At 36.2% G+C, this 23,748-nt stretch overlaps 2 protein-coding genes and 1 long non-coding RNA gene across 3 annotated transcripts; 1 reads left to right on the forward strand and 2 right to left on the reverse strand.

The window, feature by feature from the left end:
* Window positions 1–2,921: 2,921 nt before the first annotated feature.
* Window positions 2,922–6,402, reverse strand: LOC135155762 (uncharacterized). Its single transcript, XR_010294949.1, has 3 exons — window positions 6,314–6,402; window positions 3,881–3,984; window positions 2,922–3,306 (listed from the first exon to the last, which is right to left on the reverse strand). It is a non-coding gene; the product is annotated as an uncharacterized LOC135155762 (long non-coding RNA).
* A 2,476-nt stretch (window positions 6,403–8,878) lies between these two features.
* Window positions 8,879–15,798, forward strand: LOC129270602 (uncharacterized). The gene is made up of 2 exons (XM_054907961.2): window positions 8,879–10,156; window positions 11,268–15,798. Exons 1-2 carry the CDS (start codon window positions 9,699–9,701, stop codon window positions 11,701–11,703), a joined length of 894 nt encoding a protein of 297 aa, XP_054763936.2. The 5' UTR covers window positions 8,879–9,698; the 3' UTR covers window positions 11,704–15,798.
* Window positions 15,799–16,246: 448 nt separating this feature from the next.
* Window positions 16,247–23,580, reverse strand: LOC129270603 (uncharacterized). The gene is made up of 2 exons (XM_054907962.2): window positions 22,998–23,580; window positions 16,247–20,762 (listed from the first exon to the last, which is right to left on the reverse strand). The coding sequence occupies exon 2, from the start codon at window positions 20,668–20,670 to the stop codon at window positions 19,276–19,278; it is 1,395 nt and encodes a 464-aa protein (XP_054763937.2). The 5' UTR covers window positions 20,671–20,762; window positions 22,998–23,580; the 3' UTR covers window positions 16,247–19,275.
* Between the last annotated feature and the right edge of the window lie 168 nt (window positions 23,581–23,748).

A 23,748-nucleotide genomic window follows, 5' to 3' on the forward strand; every position in this document is an offset into this window, starting at 1 on the left:
TAATCTGCATTTTACAAAAACCAACAATCTTTTAATGATATTACATTTAAAGAGTCCAATGAATTATGAGTTCTTGAGTTCTCGATCTAAAAATCATGACCGGGATGGGGTCTATAAATACCTACTCTCTCCCCCTCCCCTGAAAAAAAATCAGAAAGAAAATTACATAAATGTGTATGCGAAGTAGCATTTAGCAAATGAAACACGAAATTACTGCCTTACCCTTTGAGCTCCCAATCAGAATTATTTCATATTCGATTGTTGACGATTGCATCCTATTGATTCCTTTACGATTAAATTTAGATTACATTTAGATATTACTCATTACATGACTCATTTGATTGGTGCTACCCCCCCCCCCCCCGATAAAACGGGAAGGGATGTGAACCCCCATCCGCCGTATCACCTATCTCGGTTGCATGGCTCTTGTTTAGTTTGGGTGAGATACAGGTATATAGTTATGCATGATGTTCACGTCCCGGTTCATGTCCATTTACATATTCTAGTTATGAATCATTGTTCAGCGTTTCACATTACGCTGCAGTCAACGTGATGAACTTGTTTTTGACATATATTTTTCGTATCTGACCTGTTGAATATATGCATTATTTTATTAGTGGGATATAGACACGTTTTGTGCCTATTATTTCAAACGACTGGAAGCAACTTTCTAAAGGCTCGCTCACTGCGCTCACATGCAATAGTATTAGGTTTAGTTTTTCAGATTGCGGGATGGATCCTAATGATGCGATTGTTGCGCGGACGCACGTCATCTGTCGTTAATTTTGGTCTAAAGCAGAAATTACGTAATGAGAGAGGAGGAGCTAAAAGAGAGAAAGTTTGAGAGGTAATATTGAGGTATGTGCGGGTGGGTGTGTGTTTGAAATGTGGTATGTGTGTTTGTGCGTATAGAGAGAGAGAGTGTGGGGGTAAGGAGAGAGACACATACACACAGAGAAAGGGGAAGAGGGAAAGGAGAAGAGGGGTGAAGAAAGAGATGGAGAAGAGGGGGGCCCAGGGGGGTGTAAATAGCAGACGGGGAGGGAGGGGTCTCTCCCTCCCATAGTTCTGCTCATACGTGAAACTAATCGCCTTGATCACGTTTATTATAGTGGAGCGATGTTGTGGCCCAGTAATTTAGTCTTCTGACTCTGAAACCGAGGGTCGTGGGTTCGCATTCCAGCCATGCATGGTGTAATTTCCTTCGGCAAGAAATGGGCTGCACGCAACCTAGGTTAGGTAAATGAGTACCTGGCAGGAACTTGTTCCTTGAAATGCTTCCTCGCTGTAAAAGACTGCCGTAGGGTAATAATATCCAACGCAAGGACGTTATATCATAATGTCATATGAAGAACTGCATTATTAGTATTATTATTTATTATCATTATTATTATTATTATTATTACTATCATTATTATTATTATTATTATTATCATTATTATTATTATTATTGTTATTTTCATTACTAAGATTGTTATTATCATCATTAATATTATCATCATCATCATTATTATTATTATCATTATTATTATTATCATTCTCGTCGTTAGTGTTGTTATTATAATCATGATGAAGTTGCCTTTGAATTCCTCTCGCATTTGAGTTCCTGGTTATCCCTGAGATCAAGGCTCTACCAATTTTGTAACGCTCAATTGACCTATTTCAATAGGCTATAGGCGTATTTCATATTTTTATCAGTATTATCAAGATTACAACCAAGGAGACTGGCTATTAAATGCATGTTTGGTGATTAACACATATTATTTGCTCCTATTGTAAATAAGGAGATCGAAAATATATCGTAAAGTGTCGATTGATTGTTCGATTAAATATCGAAAGCTGGGGGAGGGATTATCAAGATACTAATGGGGTGTTGCAAGAAACTTGCGATTGAACGCAAATCGAACGCAACTCCCAAAATTGAGCGTAAGTCCTCCGATTAAACGCAAATCTGCAATTTAACGCAAGTTACGTTCAATCCTGTTGCAAGAAGAAGTTGCGTTTGATCAATTGAACGTAGATCAAGCGCAAGCTTTGCGATTGATTGCAAATCGAACGTAACTTATGTGAGATTTTGGAGGACGCGCAAAATTTGCGTTCGATTTACGTTCAATTGATTGTCCATAGGCTTGTGTACTAAAAATTCTGCAAAATTTTTTTTTTTGTATTTTGTTTTGAAAACTTGTGTAAATTATGCCATTTTCAATTTTCCATGGGTTTTTTTCAAGAAAAACTTGAAATAATGTTATTTTCAATCTTTATAGGCCTCTTCAGCAATTATGCCATTATTTTCACACAATTTAAGTACATTCTCTCCTAATATCATTTTAAAGTGTGTCAATCACCAAAAATATTCTGCTCTTGTTATCAGAGGTCATGGAATATTCAAATTGTGATTTCTGAAATAATTTGTATGAAGAAATGTTGAAGAAATAATAACTCTCCATAGGCACAAAAGCCACTCTTTATTAAAACACTTCATGCACTGGCAAATGCTTATAAATATATCTGAGGGTTTGCAGTAAATACAACTCAGAATTTATTTTGCAAGAGCACTAAATTGCTTAAATGCTTTCATTCATACATATCATAATGAATAACATGCCCAATTAAGTTATTTTAGTTTGATTTTCAAATAAAACATACATTTCAGGAGATTGCTACACTTCAAAATCTGAAGCTCTCTTTAATCATAAGATTGCATCGTAGATATATATCACACTTGCATACAGGGATGAGGTCGAGGCTGATTCTTCCGAGTCATGAGGCAGCTTGAGAGAACTTCCCATAGATTCTGTACAGTGACTCGGACCAAGGCCAGCAAAATGTTGCCTCGAGGTCAGCATTGACTACATCCCTGCTTGGACTTGAAAAGATCCATTGATCTGTGCACAAAAAAAGAACACTGCTCAAGACATTCATTATTGATGGACCTTTTATTTTTATTTTTCAATGTTTCTTGCTCCCGAGGAATTACTTCTGAGATTCAGTTATATGAAATAAAATTTCATATCATCTACATCAAGTGTTTCACCACAGAATGTCTTGTTTGAAATTGACGTATCATGCAGAAGACCACAGTCCTTAAGGTTGGCATGAAGAATCCATAGAAGTCCAGTCAGGAAAGCCACAAGCGTCTCTGCTTGAAGGAACAAATCTGGTTTCCAGAAGCAGTCTAATTTGAGATGAATTTGGAGAGCTTCATGGAGTGAAGATTTTAAACAAGCAACGCCCTCATTCTGAAGTCCACTCTAAATGATCTTACTACAGACAGGAGCAGCTCTGAATTCAGTTCTGATAATCAACCTGTCCATAAAAAAATAATAATATAGGAAATAATGCAAGCCCATAACTATACATACATGTAGCTTGGGTTAGTTCAAATTTTGTCCTTTCAGTGCAAAAACGCCCTTAGCAAAACATTTTTGTGCACCCCATTGGTGCAGAAATGCCCCTATGCCTGCTGGTAAGGGCGTTGTTTGCACCGACATGATGATATGATAGAGGGAAAGTGGCTTACTCCTGAGACCATAGTAATTGGCAATTTGCCATGATGTAATCTAAAAAAGTGTGAACTGATTGTTTTTCCCCAAATAAATGAATCATGGAAATTAAAATATGCAATAAATTAAATCAATGAAAGCAAAATACACACTTTCATACAGTACACCTTGGATGAGCACAACAACCGCCCCCTCCCCTCCCCCCCCCCCCATCAATGGGATGTCTTCATTGCTGAGAAGTCCAGTCAAGATAGAGATTTGTGTTTGCCTTTTTTTCATTTTGCATTATCGTTTGGTCAATGTGTACAGATTTCACCCCCATCCGCATTACAATCATGGTGAATTATTAATAATAATACAGTTTACATGTAACCTACCATTCAAGAGTTGATAAAATGAATCAATCAGCTGGTTGCAAGAACACACATGGTAGCAGACACAGTTATGGTGGTTCGGTTTATTCCAGACTTCCTTGTCATAACTGTAGTAAGCAATTAAAAGCAAAAAGCAAAGAGATAAAACATGTTCATGTACTAAAAAAAGCTTGTAATAGAATGCTAAACTTTGGTGTACATATTCCTTTCTAGAGCATTCCTAACAACTTTACTTTAAAAAATCTGGTATAAAAAAAAATCCTTTCATGTTTTTTTTTAAATATTTTTTCTTAACTTCTTAAATGTATTTTTTTTTTTTTTTTTTTTCAAGACAAAGTTCATCAGTGACATGAAATTACTATTGTCAATAAAAAAAATTACCCAATTAACTTTTTACATGTAATCATGTTTTTGTCTGACATGTACTTAAACAAACACAATGTTGCAAAATTTCCTGACCCTGTACCTGGGAATTGCAAATTTGGTCTCAAAAGTTGCGCGAGACTTGAAAGTAAAACGCCAGTCAGTGGTGCGGTAATAAAATTTTGAGTGGCAGATTTATTCTGAAAAATGTGAAGGGGGACCATATGCCCCCCCCCCCCCCGAGTATTGTGCTTGATGTAAAAGGATGTAAAAAAAAAAATCATGATTATGCATTCAATATTAATAAAATGATAATGATGCACCATATGAGACACCCTTTTACTGTAAGCACCTGGAAAAGCATTGTAATCATCCATTAAACAATTTAAAGTGAAAAAAAATCTGTCATCTATATAGCACCTCATGTGCTTGCATAAAAATCAAGTTAAGACTAGAGTCAGTTAAATAGTAGCCCGGGGGGGGGGGGGGGGGGGACTCACAAAATAATGCATATGGGGATGTGCCGCTGGAATGGGTCGCCTTTTTGGAAGAAATCCCTAAACATGGGGTATGATTTTATGCTGGAAAATCCCTAAACATGGCCCAATTTTTAGATACTGGCCTTAAACATGGGTCCATATTCTACTCTTGTCTTTGGTGCAAATACAAAATTACCTTACACTTTTTTCTTTTTTTTTTGCTTGTCAAGTTTTCCAGGCGAAAATGTGCCCCCCCCCCCTTGTGGAAATCCTGGATCCGCCCCTGTAATGAATCCCTAATAATGGGTACCTTTTTAGCCGAAATGACCTGTAAATATGGGTACGGGTTTCAAACCTTCAGCCGCACACCTTTGTCCAAACCAAATCTAAGTAATCCCTAATAATGGGTACCTTTTTAGCCGAAATGACCTGTAAATATGGGTACGGGTTTCAAACCTTCAGCCGCACACCTTTGTCCAAACCAAATCTAAGTACCTTCCCCCCGGCATAGTAGACCTACATATTGAATCTAAAAAATAGATTTATTTAGGCTTACATGTAGGCCCTATATCTTTTTATATTTATATGTGATGGATATTAAAAATGTGACTCATACGGCACATCATTACAAATCAACGACACAAATAGACTGTCCTTGCAAAGAACCTCTTGTGCAATCTGCCCGTAAGAAATTTTAAAAAGAGCCCCGGGCGGGCAACTCCCTGTTCAATGTTAAAACTTCCCAAAGAATGTGGCAGATGTGGCCAATAGGTTTAATACTATAATAGCCCAATAACATCTTTAAAAATAATTAATATAGGCCTACATGTAGACCCCCTATACCTTTGTTGTTTTTTTTTGGCCTGGCGAAAAATGTGGAGAACCCCCCCCCCCTCCAAAAAATTAAAAATAAAGGAATAAATAAATAAAATAATATTAAATAAATCTAAACAATTCCTCCAAAGTCAAGAGCAAAATTTTCATTCTATCCCAGGCCAGGCAAAGGAAAGTCATAAAAAGGGAGGTTAGACAGACTCTTAAAAAAAGAGAGACTAATGGAGAGGATCTAATAATGGAAGTCTTTGATTTAAAGCCTAACGTTAGATTAAAAATCCTTTAAGTTAAAAACAAAAAATTGCTTTCTGTCGAGTGTTTCTCAAAAGTTGTGCCTGGCCATTCGACTGCATTGAATCCATTTACTGGATGGTTATTAGCCGTTGAAACTTATATAACTTAAAAATCATTTCAAATATGAACAATAATAATCTTTTAAGGTCATTTTCGATGTTTCATACATAATTAGAGCCTACAAATTTACTTGCTTCAGGGTGATTTTTAACAGCACTGCACCGGGAATGTCCTGCCGTGTTGTTGGTACAACAGTGCATTACCGACACAAAAAGTCAAGTGTGGGACTGGGTTTAAACTGTGTGGTAAAAAAAATTTGAAGGTGAAATTTCGACTGGCGATAAAGATACATTTTCACATTTTACAAAATAATTTTTTCCCTGGCATAGGTCTAAAACATATAAATTCTCTGAAAACATACATAATGGAGAAAGAAAGCAGTGAAAAATGAATATTTTCTACTTACTCTCTTCCACAATCACGATTATTGCAAGGATTATTTTGCTTCATCAGCTAGTCTTGTGCTGCAGACCCTGTTTACAGCTGCAAATCGTCTGCAAATCAGCTGCAACTTGCGTTCAATCGCAAGCCTTTTTCTTGCAACGCAAATTGGCGATTGATTGCTAGTTGCAGTCGATCGGGATCGGCTGCAAAGTTGCAGTCGATTTGCAATCAATTGCAACGTAACTTTCTTGCAACACCCCATAAGGGTGCGTTTATCCGCCACTTTTTCACCTAGAATCATGATCTGAATCATGATTCAAATCATGATTCTGCAGCAGACTCATTGCTCTATATTTTTCTGACCTCCTCTTCTGCTACTTTTCTTTCTTTCTTTCCTTCCTTCCTTCCTTCCTTCCTTCCTTCCTTCCTTCCTTCCTTCCTCCCTCCATTCCTTCCTTCCTCCCTTCCTTCCTTCCTTCCTTCCTTCCTTCCTTCCTTCCTTCCTTCCTTCCTTCCTTCCTTCCTTCCTTCCTTCCTTCCTTCTTTCCTTCCTTCCTTCCTTCCTTCCTTCCTTCATTCCTTCCTTCCTTCCTTCTTACTTTCCTTCTTTCTTTCCTTCTTTCTTTCTTTCTTTTTTTTTTCTTTCTTTCTTTCGTTCTTTATTTCTTTCTTTCTTTTTTTTCTTTGTTTTTTCCAGTTCTTCTTCTTTCTCGTCGAAAGCCCCTATGAATTTTGAAAAAGCAAAACAAAAATGAGAAGAAAAATGAGAGAAAGATGGTAAAACAAGAAAGGAGAAAGAAGAGTATAGAAAGGATGTCTGCTTCTAAAATACCAATGTTAATAACTTCAATTATCCAATCGTATAGTGATCATCATTATTCTCATTCAGTGTATGCAACGAAGAGGGAGACATTCTGTTTTGAGAACACTAAAAGCAGGAACCCAACCAGGTAAATACCAAGCACAGATAAGAAAATAAAAGAAAAACGCCGTGTAATGAATGCAAACAGTTACATGTATTTACCATAATGCGCTGAGCGACAGTCAGCATTGTTAAGGTGGTTAGTTCTATGATATTGAATGGTTTCAGTTTATATCAAACATGTTTAACCACATTTTAGTATATAAATGCTCAAATAGATCGTATATGCCTATAGATGGGCGACGCCAGGATATTTTGGATGGGGGCAGGGTCAATATTATCTTAATACATGTATAACGCAATCTTTATTCTCAACTGAATTGTGGGAGCATTACATTAAACGCTTGCCAGATTATAGGGCCTCGATAACGGCCTCGACTACGTACGTATTCGTCCAATTACCAACGTGTCTACTATCATTTTAGTCTACCATCAGTTCGTCCACTGTCCGCATGGTCTAATCCCACCACAATTTCGTCTAATAACCAGTTTGTCCAAAAGCCATTTAGTTCATATACCATTTGGTCTAATTGGACTAACTGTTAATTGGGCGAAATGAATGAAAAGAAAATAAATACTAGACCAATTGGTTATGAGACGAAATGTTAATAAACGAACTGGTGATTAGAATAAGTGGTTATTGGATATATAACCAAATGGTTATTGGTTGTTAGACAAAATGTTGATGGACAGAAAGGTATTAGACTTAAGGTAGACAATGTGATGGGTGGACGAGTTGGCAAGAGACGAATTGGTAATTTACCATCACGAGATCTTGTCAAAAGGCTAGTGGAAGTCCAACGTAAAACAGTTACCTCCATTGCCCCGCAATGTGGGCACTTCGATGGACAACACATATTACCTAATAGTGTCTTCACCTTCGTTACATGGCGATGGAACAGATAGAGCAAAGATCGAAGTCCAAAGATAAGGATAGGTTATATTAAATAATAAACCCATCTGAAAAAGATATGGAGTCGGTTTCACAAGTAACTTCAGAAATATATATTGGCCTATTCACTTTGTTAGTCGCTAAAATGGAAAAGAAACAAAATCATTCGAATTTCAAAATCATTCATTTCAGTTCCAACAGCAAGAATTAATAATAATTATATCATATATAATAAATTGATACTAAAATACAAATAGAGGTATATACGTGATATTTTTGTTTACAGGTAAACAAAACAAAATGCAAGAGCAAAATTAATACACAATATCAATATCTGTGGAAATGCAGGATCCACTAAAAAAAAGAAAATGATTATAGGTTGTAGACCCCTCAAATAATATACATGTACTTCCTTCATACATGCTTGTTTATACATTAAGTGGTAAAGTGGAAAATATCTCAAAACTTTCGAAAAGAATATATTTACCAAAGACTGTGAGCAAATACATGAATAGCCCTACTGGATTGTCAAGGTATATTTCGTTTTCATGATTATCGACAGAGAACGGAGGCCTAAAAATCGACCAAATTCACTCATCCAGTCTGGGCCTCGAAACTCTATTTATTATGATGACATTTAATGTGAAAGGAAGTTGTCTAATCTATACAGAACAAAATGAATGAACATGTCAAAGCTATTTTCGTAAAACAAATACTCGTTTAACTTTGCTTTGAAGACTTGTGAGAAATTCCGAAGCTAATATTAAGATAACATAAGATTTCCTGATAAATAATCTCAAATTCAAATCAGACATAATATGCACGAATCGTTAGAAAAAACATCGATACACTTCCTCGTATTAGTCGTATATATAACATAAACGGAACCACGAGCGAGCACGAGAAAACGGGGCGGGTTCCAAAGTCAACAAGGGCTTATACTGATGTTAATTAGACAAGAATCATTTAAGATGAGCAGAAATTGGCAAGGCGAAGCGTTGAAGTTGTTTCATAAGCTGCCATGGAATAGTCACATTGCATGATGTTCTGTTATGATTTGCCAGATTTGAACTTAAATTGAAGCAGTTGATTTCTTTCTGGTGGATCCTTCTTAAGAGATAGACTCTGACACATACGGAATACCTTTCGCGTTGAGGGATATAGGATGCTATACGATGATCTGAGATACCTTGGAAGACAATGGTGACCTGGGAAGGTGTGCTCTGGACATGAGGGCCAATGCTGTTCGCTGTGCATTGAGTTGACACCACTACCCAAACGTCATCATTTTGGATATAGGCCTACCTGATGGAACATAATATAAACAAGTAAATTGGTTCCCTGATCTGAAGGGTGGCAACAATGGAGGAAGAATTGGTTTAACCGAATTAGACTGTTATAGGGTGTATCCAAGTAAATATGCTAAGATACGGAGTAATGAATGTTGAATCGTTACATTGTGGCCCCTAAGTTGCATCTACATGACCTGGTTGATATTTACGTAATTCGGCTTGGATTTGAATAGTACATGTATTTCTGTGTGATAACTATATTATTCGCCTTCTTTCAAGGACAATAATATTATCCGAGATCATGCCTCAACGTCAGCGTGAGCTCCGTACGATGCAAGGCATGTCTTACCGCCAATCTCCGGCGGAGGCACTCAGCGGATGCCGTCATCTACGGTGCAAGGCATTCCTGATCATTGTCCTCGGCGTCCTGATGGTAGCATCGTTCCCTGCCACCTACGCCTCGGCTCTCCTCATCGTAGGCGTGTTCCTCATCCTCCTCGGGTTCGCTCTCGCGTTCATGTACTGCGTCGCCAGGGACGTCGGGAAGGACAACCCGGAAGCTGGGCAGGGTGTCAATCGCAGTTGGGACCGTCTCCGTCGTCAACGACTTCAAAGACGTCGTCGTAGGAACTCGTCGGGGAGAAGACCTGCTAATGCCCATCAGTCATCAGAAGAACATAATCAACATGACGATGACGATGAACATGATACTCCTCCGCCATCATATGAGACTAGCATCAGTGTCGAAGAGCTTATGCGGTAGGTTTTTGTCCATATTTCTCATTCCATGATAAGTAAACATACAGAACAATCGAAATCGAATCAAGTGAAAACGTCTAGCTGTTGGAAAGTAGAGTGATGAATTATCTATGCTTATGTAGTGTGGAGATGATATTGGGTTCTGTTCTCCCATTTCTTTTTTTATAAAAAAAATCTTTGGGTAAACATAGATGAATTGTCATGGATTTTCTTTTGATTTATCTAATTAGGCCTACCGATTACAGGAAATATTTAGATTTTCTTAAACAATTAAAAATCTAAAGCTTTTTATACTTCTGATCTTCAGTCATCAAAATAGGAATTTGTATTTTGAAACAAATATCACCGAACAGGCGCGCATTAATGAGCTCGGCCTCGTGCCTATCCTTTTCATTATTCGTAGTGATAACTCTTTTTTTCATATTTATTTTCATTGCCCTAGTGTATTATATATGGAGTGAGAACCAATTTTTACTACGCCATATTCTGAAGAAACCAGTCCATTTTTTATGACTAACACGAAGACCCGTATTCTGAACTCGGGTTTAAATTAAACCCTGGTTTAAAGTTGTGGTTTAACTATGGAGAGTCAATTGGGGCACAAATCTCTAACAGTATATACACATCCAATCTTTTAACTCATATGACACCCAAATTGTTCATAATTGTCTGGGAATGATAAATTAAGTATTTTCATGTATTTTTCTTCATTATGAAAGCAAAACATTAAACATAAGAAATATACAATAGAAACAGAATTTTTGAATACTTGGCTCCCAATAATTTTAGCACAGAGTTAGACCATGGTCTAACTTAAACCCGACTTCAGAAAACGGGCCTATAATTTTAAAGGGGTTCGTGCTATATGAAGTCTTTGATCCCATTGTCCCTATCATATCAAAACATCGTTTGTACCGCTGATTCTTCGTTTGAAAGCGTTATTCAAAAATTTGCATTTCCCATGATTTCTTTGTTTATAAAAAAAGAGTACGAAGTGAGTTGACTTTTTATCGAAATGAACCACAGAGTTGCATTACTAGTTAATTAGTATATATCTCTATGAAATGAACATAAACATAATTCCCCTTTTGTATTATTCATCCGCCTGCAGCTGCCCGGAGCCGTCTGATTGGACCTTTCTACCATCCGAACCACCTGTATACTTCCCACCAATCACAGCTCTCGACACAAATCATTCTTCCACCGCAGCGGATGACCACACGGAAACCGACCAATCAGCATTGCCGATTTATAGCATCAGTCGTGAGATGAGTTACACGCTGCCAACGTATGAACAAGCACTTGATGAAAGTAATACGCCTGGTACGGGGAATGAAAATAATGACGACGATGACACACAGTTTCTTACTGATCAAAGCATAGTCGTGGTTGAAGTAGACGATGATCGTCAGATTGACGCCGAACAAACTTCTTCAGTATTACGTGAAACTAGTATATCCCACTCTCACATAACACAACCGTTAACCACCATATCCGCATTGAGTAACAATGAGAATTCTGATACTTTTACACAGGTATTGATTTAGACATTTTTGTTACACGAGTTTCTATATCGATATCATGACTAAAATTTTCTTTCTATTTTTAGCCAATTCTTCCCTTTCCTATATTTTCTTCACTTTTTCTTCATCTTCTTCTTTTTCTTCTTCTCCACATTCTTCTCCCTTCTTTTTCTTCTTCTTCTCCTCCTCCTCCTCCTTCTTCTTAATTATATTTCTTTCTTTTCTCCTTCTTCGCCATTATCATCATCTTCTTCTTCTCCTCTAACTCCTCCTCCTTCTTCTTCTTCCTCCTCCTCCTCCTCCTCTTCTTCTTCTTCTCCTCCTACTTCTTCTTCTCTTTCTTTCTTTTATCCTTCTTCGCCATTATCATCTTCTTCTTCTCCTCCAACTCCTCCTCCTTCTTCCTCCTCCTCCTCCTCTTCTTCTCCTTCTTCTTCTTATTCTGTTTTGTCTTTCTTTTTTGTCTTTGACTTCATCTCCTCAATTTCTTCTTTCCCTTTTGCTGATTTTTGGGCGCAGCTATTATTGGGCGGGGCGGTTGTCATCTGAGTCCCATCTGGATCAACCTATATACGAGGTATCCGAGGTATTTACAGGGTGATATTATGAAAGCTTTTATATTATACGACTTATCTATGCAAAACCTAGGGCTCGTTTCAAAATAAGAACTTTGCAGTATCAGTTTAAAGCTTATTGAAGTCATTCGATTAATTTGGTTGGCTGACAGTAAGCTTGTTATAGATATTGTCAATGTGTTATGCTAACAAGTCTTTATGAGCTGTACATAGAGAAGGAAGAAATGTGATGAAAATAACCTGGAAGAGTAATCAATAAATCGTTATCAATGAAATGTATCAGGTTCAGGGTGGCTTTTTTATGTCAAAACATATTCCATGCAGGGATGTCACCAACATTTGTTTATAGGGGGAGACCATTTAAAGATGACGTCATCCACACCTCCATCGAATGACAGGATAGTTTAAAGTTACATGACTCACACCATTATGTTTACATTATTTTTTCTTCCATTCTCTTTTCTTTGTAAATATTTGTTTTCACTAGTGAAAAATCAAAGGGGAGACCCCCCCCCCCCCCGGTGGCGCCCTCTCCGAATCCATGTTACACAATACTTTCATCAAGACATGTAGGAACCTTTATTTTAAAACGTATCGGGAAAATTGACTATAATTATGACAGATTGAAGTGACTAGTGGTGCGCGTGGATCGAAAGGGAAAATCGGGATTTTAAAAAAAATTGAGATTTCCTTCCTCTCTTCTTTCAAATATACAATCCGCATTGATTTGGAAACAATGTGAGTATAAAAATATCAATAGCCTATATAACGAAAGTACAATAAAAAGATATTGACCTGTATTCTGAAATGTGGTTTAAACTGTGGCCTCAAGTTGTGGTTCAATGGACAGCCTGCCAATTGTGACAATGAAGTATCTTTAACAGTACAAAATCGGTTTATTGACTCATTTGAAACTCAAATCACTCGTAAACGACTGCGAATAATTACTGAAATAGTTCCCTTCATCATAAAAATATGAGGAAAGAGACCAATATAGAAAGGAAACATATAATATTAATGCATTTTAAAGTTGTGGCTTTTCATAATGTTAACACAGAGTTAGACCATGTCCTAAAGTAATACGGACTATATATTCCAATACATTTATTTCAGTGCGTACTGCATGCTAATTGGGACAACATATTTTCATACTGCTCAGGTTAATGTTATACAGATATCTTGGGGTTGGTGATGTATACTGTATTAATGTATTAATCTTTTTTTAATAATAAATTAGATACCCATTTCTTGTGTACTGAATTAAAAACAAACAAGGTAGTTCTAATGTTGTTCAGCAGTGTATTCTATTCAATGATTGTTTCTAAATAGTTTATATGTATATACAAATGATAGAAAATTGTTTATTTTAGAAACAGTATCACGCCTTTTTCTCAGATTTTAAAAAGGTTATGTTTGTGTTCCTTGTATCAGACGATTATATTTTTCAACGTTTATATAATGAACTAATATATTTATAGAAATATGCTCCATTTACAGCTTCAATAATCAATGGAAGAAAAAGAAGATACAGTTTTTATAAAGAGGAAATCATCATCGTAGTTTGTTGAATATCGATCGTCATTTAATATTCTGTTGAAGATATGCTCTAAAAAAAGGTTTACATAATATTGGGTAACTTGGGAACATGTATGTTTGTTAGGTAAAGAAATACCAAATATTTTGTAAATTTTACGCAATTTTGCGTTGAAATTTACCATTCAAACATGCATTTTGCCCAATATTGAGGGAGAAAATTACCCAGCAAACATGCATGTTCCCTTTCTACCCAATACTGTGTAATTTTTTCACTCTCTGTTTTTAGAGTGTATAAGTCTTTTCACAGGTGTAAATATGCAAGACGAATTTGGGGGTCCATTGCCCTCAAGCCCCCCCCCCCCCTTCCCCACCCACAATCTGTACACCATTGCTCGCCGTGCAACAATCACACCAACAAACCGACCCAATCCGATGAATGGTATATGTCACTGCGAACTACGCGATAAAAGTCTTTAATGTGACTGTGGCATCAAACGGACCAAACCGACTCCTGATGGGGCCCGTAACACAAAGGTTAGCGATTAATCGCTACATGAAATCAGCGTTGCATGCGCATTTTATTCAGTAGACTGACTAATAGCCAATCAGGTCCCCGTTGCAAAAAAAGTTACCATTAATAATAATAATTATAATTGCTTATACAGCGCTTGACACTAACTTTATCAGAAGTTTCTAAGCGCTCTACAGTAATGCAGCATAATTACCATGACTTTAGCAGAGCATTATTATGGTAACTTTGCCATCCAATGGTAACTACCATGGTAAAGCTGATCAACAGCCAATCAAAATCTAGGATTTCATGGAAGTTACCATTGGATGGTGAGTTACTAAATGGTTACATTATGCAACGCGGCCCAGAATTGTTTCTTTCTTTCGTTGCAGAAATGGTCGCGATTAAACGCAAGTCAGAAAGTCAAGCGCATTAGAAATCTACATTTTCTATCATTTGTTTCGTTAAGGCAGACAAAATGTCAAAGAAATACAGGATTTATATGACAATGGTAACTTTTATTCGATTTTTCCATAGATAGATACATTATATAAACAGATTATATATAGTAACGACGATATGAAATAACCCAGATTACCGTAAAATGATAATACAAAATGTAAGTGGCATCACAATAATCAGTTGCAATAATGCAACTGATATATAAACATAATAATGAATACATACACTCTTTAAAAAAAATTAGTCAAATTGAATAGATCAGTTGGGTGCACTGATATATCCAGTCATATTTTCGACGTATATTTCAGTCAGAAATAACTCTGTTCTAGTAAAATACGACCATAATGATATAGTCAAATATGACTAGAATAACAGTTTCACCCTTGCAGCTCACCCTATCAACTAGTTATTTTGACTGATTTATTTTGAAAGTGAACATGAAATAAAAATCAACGCAATGACATCTATACAATACTAAATTTTGATATTGATGAGACCAATTCATATGTTCATCCAAATTAAATCGCTCCCAAATGTTAACCCCCCCCCCCTAATTTTATCTTTATACCGACTCAACTTGATTGATAAGATCTGCAGGAGGTTTTCAAAGTGTGACCGTAGCCATACAAACATGATTATCGTGTCACGTACACTTTTCCATCTCTTTCGTTTTCCTGTTGATCAGCGAGGTCCGTCTGTGAGTGAGTGCTGGGGCTGGATTCTGGAGAACTTTAATCTCTCTTTTTCTTATTTCCTTTTCTATTTTAATTTCCCCTATTTCCTTTTAATTTAACAGGTTCATGCTCAAGTTGTTATTTTCATTTTTATATGCTATGCAACTACAAGAATATTTACTAGGAGGCTGCACTCTACAAGCTCCGCTTTTTAGCAGCCTCCTCCATTTCCAACCTGATATGTAATAATCTTGAATATAATTTTTGTACAGGGATACTTGAAATATGTTTTGTTATTTATATGTCAAAATGTACAAAACAAACTGTAATCGTTGAAAATGGAAATAAACGAAATGAAATGAAATGAAATGTGTCTTGGCCGTGTGGTGTAAGCGCCCGGTGTAAGCGCTTGGCTAGACACATGAAAGTTCTGGGATCGATCCCCGACCAAGGGACCTATGTATGCCCGTTAGAAATGCATTTAATGAACAATGGTCTTTTGAAACTGCTTCAAATATTCTTGGTAACAATAATGCCTGTGTAGTTGCTAAAATATGAAGATGTTTCACCTATTGTTAAACCATCGTCAGGGTCCACAGTGGCATCATTTACTATATATATATATATATATATATATATATATATATATATATATATATATATATATATATATATATATATATATGTGTGTGTGTATATATACAGTATATATATATATATATATATGCATTTTGTAATTCAGAAGAGCGCCATCTTTTGTCGCATTAACTTTAGGAAATATAAAAGCTTAGAGTGAAGAATCATTATTTAATAGATAGGTCTACTTTATTTTGAAATTGTGTGGAAATATCATACCCGAGCAACATAACATCAATATTTGGCTTCAGATGTCAGTGTCGCAAAAGAGTCCGATATGTACTATAAAATGTTTTACCAATATACATGCATATGAAATTAAAATGATACATCGAAAGACATCGCGTCGAAGACATCTTAATATAATATATAGATAACATTAATGATCATAAGCAGCATTGCCGAAATGTTCTAGCATTTCGGTTTTCATCATCATTTGAATATATATTCATGTTATTAAAAAAAATGATTCAATTTTTTAGGATAAAATAGGGAACAGCGAAAATATTGAAAGGTCAAATAACATGGAAACATTTTCGGCTTTGGGGTGAATTGCCTACATACACATACATGTACATTCTTAAGAATATAATCATACTAAACATACTCATAAAATATAGAAAATATATGAAAAACTTTTGTTTAGCAAGAACGTGTAATAGAATTGAATACCGTTTTGAATTAAAACCTCATATACAAAAATATAATCATATATACACGAAATGAAAGAGCTTGCATAGTGTAAACTTATATAATCATCTTCAAAATAAATCTGGAGGTATTTCTCAAATAAAAACCAACTTAGCTACTTTTACACGGATTTTGTGAGCCCACTGTAAATGATTGGCAGAAAATGGGACCAAAATATTCAATATTTCATAACTTTTGTTCATCTGGTTTTTTATATTCTCATGTTGCTACTTTGCATATTATAGTTTAATTATCAAAGGTCGCTAAAGAATTAGCATTACTCAGTTAATGATAAATATTATTGAGATGATATAATAGCTAATTACTAAAATTCTTCGTTCCAACATGCCAAACTCCTGGTGAAGTCTATTAAAAGTCTTATATGACTCGGCATAGATTAGCCTAGAAACCCCTAATCAGGGATTTCGCTCTTCAAGTGCAGGAGTTTCTCCGTGCACGACAGCGAAAATCCCCTGATCAGGGGTTTAACACATCGCCTTCCAGAAGATACTATAACCACAGAGCTCTATGCTATAACATTGAGCCACCATGACGATAGTATTATCTGCATTGTCTCAGATTCACATGCATTAACTACCTTTTTGTCATTTCTATGATGAGTTTTATTTTCAATTAAGGTTTGGATAGGGAGGGGGAGGTGAAGGGAGGGGGAGGTGAAGGGAGGGGAGGTGAAGGGAGGGGTATAAACGCTTTCCCAGAAAACGATTTCCCGAAAGTAATTAAACTCCCTATTGTGAAGTTGATTTAAAAGACAATAGTGTAGTCATCTATAAACCCTTTCTGGTACAATAATTCTATTTTGTCAACAACTTACTTTAAAACATAAATAGATCAATTAAAATGGGCGTGTTATAATAATATACTGTACTTAATTACTGTGCTTTTTACCACTCGTGTACCTCTAAAATACAGAATAGATGTCGATGTAGAGACAAATATATTATATACATCCATGATTATGAATATAATTTATAAATTGAAATGGTCATATTCAAGAAATGTTTTTAAAAATTTAATCAGACAGTAGATTGCATTAAAGAACGGGAGGTGGGTCTATCATATATCAATCAGTAAGAAATCAGTAACCGGTGTGTTGGCTCAGTTGGTAGAGCGTCCGTCTCACACCCGGGAGGTCAGGAATTCAAATCCCGGCCGCGTCAGACCAAAATACGTTTAAAAGACGTGGGTTGCTGCGACCCTGTTTGATATTCAACAATACAAGGGATAGAGCTACGTCGATCTGACGCTGCACAGTGGCTGTGGGGCCCACGATTAATTGGGCAAAAACAAATTTTCAGAAGATATCTGTTTCTGATTTCTATTTCGAATAAAGAAAATATAGATTTTAAATGCATACTCCTTAACCTAAATACAAGTGTATAAATGTCGTTCATCACTGAATAATAATAGGACTCGAACAAAGTTTATATTCATCTCTCTACCTTTCGTGAATAATGAAAGAACGCGGTTGAATAGTTTGCGGAATGTATGAATAAGACTAATAGAATTTCATACCTTCCATTTTTTGGATATACAATAATGTAAACAATATTTTACAGAACTATATATATACTACAAAGGTACAATGATAATTGCTAATTATCTATCCAGTAATAAACTATACACTGTGAGAAGAATAACTCTCATCTTTGATTCCCCTAACATAACGCTGCAAATTCCTTTTGGTTTAAATGCATTCTTTGTGAAGGACCTGTTCTACTAGTTCGAAATATCACAATTTCTGAAAACATTAACAAAATACATGAAAAGAGAGGATTTGTTTCAGGGAATGAAACTGTGAAATATTGCATTCTTGCTTTCTCATTTTTATCACACTTGGACTGTGTTAAATAATTCTCATGAAAAAAAAAAAAAAGGAATATTTAAATGAATGAAAACCCACCCTATGAGAGTTAGGAATCACCATGATAAGAACATATACAAATATCTCTTGAAAATAATGATGATAAAATGTTTTTGTTTTCTTGGTCATGCATTAGTGCTATTGACAATCTAAAAAGGAATCTTCAAATACAGTACAGAAGATGTTTTAATTGTAGACTTAACGCCACCGTCCCCATTCTTTCTCTCTCCCTCTCTCTAGTTCACACCATTTGGAAACACCTTCATTGGAATTTGTTGAAACGGTATTAAATCGTCTTATTATAGATCATAAAACAATCAATGTGATTAATGACCGAATAATCGAGAAAAACATTTAGGCTCACTAAAAGTTTGGGATTGTCAAAGCTCTAGTGTCTACCCGCTTCAGGTGTGTCATGTTTATGCATGATCCAAAAGTTCTCTTCAACATCTTTGTTTAGATAAATCACCATTGACAACGTGTCAAAATTCTATCAATTGCAGAAGCTTTGCTTCGATTCCTTACTATCGCGAGGTGAAACAGATAGTAGTTAACCCAGTTTATTTCTGAATCATGTGAATTCTATAATTCTCATCTTGTTTGTACTAGCCCCCAGAAGGCAAGGGATTAATACATATGATAGTCATTCGCCGATGTGGAAAATGGAGCAGCGAAAGCAAGCGGTGTTGGAACCCCGTTGGATACAGGTACAGAACCGTTAGGCATGCTTGGTAAGACGGTTTCACCGACGTTTCCGTCGGTCACAATGACTTCCGGTTCAAGTGGTTGCTCGTTGTAAGTATCCCCAACAAGAGGTAAGTCTGTTACAGGGATGGCATCAGAAGCACCTTGGCGATCAATGGTACTCCTCTGAAGAGAATGCTGCCACACTGGATGGTAGCTAGAGACATGTGCTGGGGTATCAACTTCTTCCTTCTCAGTAAAAAAGCAACTATGGCAGGCGAAGATGAATCCAACAACCATCACCAACAGACCGAAGACCACACCTACCAGCACGAGACCGCTGTTCGGCCAGGCATCGTTGAGAACGGTAATGGCTACAAATATAGCGATGAATCCGCACGAGAGTATGAGACCAGTAAGCACGAGACTGATTCCACAACACAAAATCTTTTTCTCTTTTCTTTGAAATTCTGTCCGCCTGGTTTTCCTAGGTAGGTATGGGATATCATCGAAGGGCTGGTAGTTGATCGGTTGGGCTGTTGGGATCAATGTAGGCACAACTCTTGGTTGCTGGATACCATTTTCAAGACCATTCCTTTGGTTCGGCTCGAGACCTCCATTAGCTTGTCTACGTCCACTACTATACAGCTGACCTCCTATAATATCACTGTTCGGATGCCTGCCAGTGTCAATGTTATGCAGATGGTATGCTAGTTGTTGTTGGAGATCCATCCTTTTCAAAGCTTGTTGCTCAGTCATGGCCGGCGGTTGTCTCCGCCTTTGTGTTGGAGATGGGAAATGACGAGGTGGGTTCTGTCCTGGTTGGACAGTAGTTCCATCCTCTCGCTGAAAAATGAATTCCGAGAATTCTAGCAATGAATTGGTCCGTCTTACCGGCTTAGGCTTTCGTTTGGAATCTCTGTATCGATCCATCAGAGACAGTCCTCTCCATGGTTCTTTCGTTCTTGTCTCAGGTTGAACCTCGGATTCCTGCTGGACACCTGCAGGCTCATGGAGCGGATTATGACGAGTAACATCATCATTTTCAGGAATGGGGTGAAACTGGTTCTCTGGGGTCAACTCCTCTGGAGCTAGGAACCCTCTGCTAGCACGGATATTTAGATTCTGTGTGGCCTCTTTGCGAGCAACATTCTTAGGTTGACGATCCACGATTGGGAAAGTTCCAAAGTCACGACCAGTCGGGATCGGACTGATGTCTTTGAAAGGAGACTCATTTCTATCATATCTCTTAAAGGTCTTCTGTTGGTGCTGTTGTCCAGGGCGGCCACTATTGGCCGAGGAGAAAGGCCAGTTGTTAAAAGGAAGTTCAAGGGCCATGATCCAGATAAGCTAACGCACCTGATTGATTGGTAGGGTCCTTATTCGACTAGTTTGCAGACAAAAATGAAATTCAAAGTTATCCCATCCAACTGAAAATAAAAGAAAAATGTAGAAATTTATTAGAACTCATTAATCATGTAGAAAAATGCATGTATTCATCTCTTTATGAGGGAAACATAATCAAATTGCGGTTTTTTTAATACATGAAAGAACAACTGGGTCTGTAAGAGCTGTGTGACACTATTTTGATATTCATTCATTATGATGATTTTAAACAGTGGTTGCAATGATCATTACGTGCAGTCGAATGTAAAAATCAATCTTATCATCAAATGATAAGGTTTGTGACAGTAGGACCCTGATATGCTGATCTAAGTGATATGTCAAGATTAATTGAATTAAATGAAAGAACATAAATTAATATTCATATAATGAAAAAAATATATAATAGTTCAGAGAATAAAACAGGGTATATAGTTCCGAGAATAAAAAAGCCATAACTCATTTAGTAATATCCAGCTTGGAAAAACAAACTATATATTTTATCAAATTTTGAAGAAAAAAATAATATTGAATTTCAGCTTATAATGATAAAAAACAAAACAGTTTCTACCCGTTGACTTAGCACTTGGACCGTAAAGGGTCAAACAAGAGATATTATACCATTCGATTGCAAACAATACTTGTCACAATAAAAATAGAGATACAAATAAAGTATACCTAAATGGTATATATTTAAGAAAAACAAAAGCCTTATCAATCCTTGCTACCTTCGCTTAGCCCAAAATTACAGTGGTTGACCTCATAGAAAGGAGACCATAAGGATTAATAAATAGAAAGCGATGAGTTTTGTTGTAATGAAAAGGGCCATTGAAAAAATAGATATGACATCTTTCCCAGAGCTTTGAAGGATGAATGAATAGAAGTTCAAAGGTCATTTCAATTCAGGGTGTTTTCCAGTGGTAAACAGCCTGACAATAAGAGAATTTATTCAGTCGGAAGCCGCAAAGTCTCGGCTAAATTTCAGCCTCTAAATGAAAAAATTGATAATCGAGAATAAAATAGAAGGTCGCATGAATTTCTATGGCTTACATCAGTAATCTCTATTTCACCAGATTGCCTTAAATAAGAAGCTCTTTACTTCGATCATTATGATCTTTTAATATAATCATTTCAATCGAACTGGTTTTATGCTTATTTTTTAACATTAATGGATCTTGTGGAGTTTAATGAACTTACACATGTTATGGATGGTTGCAAGTAAAAACTGTGTATCCCCTTGAAAAAAAGTGTCTTTCAAAAGACAGTGGCATTCAAATTTCCTGAGTAATTATCTAAATGATAAAAAAAATCCTTTTGAAAGGTGATAGGAGTCATCAATTTGAAGATTTGTCTGTTTTGTCAATTGCTGATAAAGTTTTGACTTTTTTCATATTTATTCATACTTAAAACTAATCTCTTTATATTTCTCTATCAACTACCCTTCCTGTCTAAAATCAAAAGTTCAAAAAAATTCCAAGAATATTTTTTCATTTTTTATAAAGAAAATAAGACATCTTCCAACGATTGATATGAATTATCTTCAAAAGATGAAAACTATATAAAATCAAGTTTCAATGGGCTACTTTAACTTTGGTTGGTACTAATCAAATGGTAACTTCTTCAATGTTTTACATGCATTGAAGAGGCACTTAATATTATATGTTTTGAATAATTTGGTTATAGTTTTAAGTATTATTCTGTTATTGTAAATTGTACACATGTTTTTATTTCAGCCTTTGGCATGTTTTAATTACCATTATTGAATTGAATAGTATCTTCATTTTAGTATACATTAGTACATGTTCGATTAAAGCTTTTCATTAGGCCAAGCATCTGTCGTTGAAACAGACTAATAGGTTATTGAGAGAACATTGGCTTTCTTGAGAACGCTTTGCTATCAAATTCACTTCTCACTAGTAAATTCTGCTTTTCCTTAAATAGCATAACCTAATAACTGTAAGTATTTGCAATGAGATAGCAATCATTTAGGTAATAGACTGTAGACTGTAATGTAAAATGACTCAACAAATAACAAAAGGATGAAAAAAAATATCGTTTATCTTAGAAAGTATTCAATGGTCAACAAGACGATATTGACGCATGATTTCCGATACATTTTTGCGATATATAGAAAACATCTAACTCTCATCAACACTAAATGATTGACAAAGTAAAGTTGTATGTCAAGGTCACATAATGTAACAAAGATCAAATTTGAACTCTTCATTTAAAAACAGTCAAGAAAAGATAATGAGTAATTCATTATTGAAATATATACTTACCAGTTACTCATTGGTGTTGATACCCGTGATGTGGTGTGGTATTAAAACGATGGAGTCCTCGTTTGTAAGTCCATTCTGAGATTACTGGGTGTGTATGTTTGTGTATGAAGACCGCAAACATGGGTCACGCCCGAATACAAGGAATGGCGCCTATCAAAGAGATTTAACAACACTGCGGAAAGTATCTTTGCCGCCAAAATCAGAAGTTAAATACGGCTATCCCTACTTACAGTTCTTCTTTAATGTAAGTCAGATTTTTTTTAGTCCTAGAGAGAAATATCGATAGTTTCCTCAGAACCAAGAAAGTGCGACACGACCGGAAATGGTTGTCACGGTTAAGTTCACGAAACTTTTTGCTGTCCGCAGTGGACCAATCGATTGTATTAATACAGTTATTAACGTGTGTGCATATACTATGCCTGTGGTGTATTGTGGGAACGATCTGGTAGCAATACAATATCGTCTCCCCAAATACATATTTATTTTCTGTTGAAAAGCAGTTTACCGTGAGACAACGATAGATCTGCTGCGGGGCTGGATAGCGCAGGAGGCCCGACTTGAATAGCCTGAAACGCAATGAACTGAAAAGTTGACTATAGGAGATATGTATTCATAACGAGTTATGACGAATGTTGGAATGCCATCGCTTTTCATCGCTATAAACCCCGCCTACTCTACATTATTCATGGAATGGAACAAATCACTGTAAGAAGTGAAGTGAGGCGAGATGGTGCAAAGGTTCCGCAAACAA

This window comes from Lytechinus pictus, chromosome 10 (genome assembly GCF_037042905.1).
Source record: "Lytechinus pictus isolate F3 Inbred chromosome 10, Lp3.0, whole genome shotgun sequence".
NCBI classification, from domain to species: domain Eukaryota; kingdom Metazoa; phylum Echinodermata; class Echinoidea; order Temnopleuroida; family Toxopneustidae; genus Lytechinus; species Lytechinus pictus.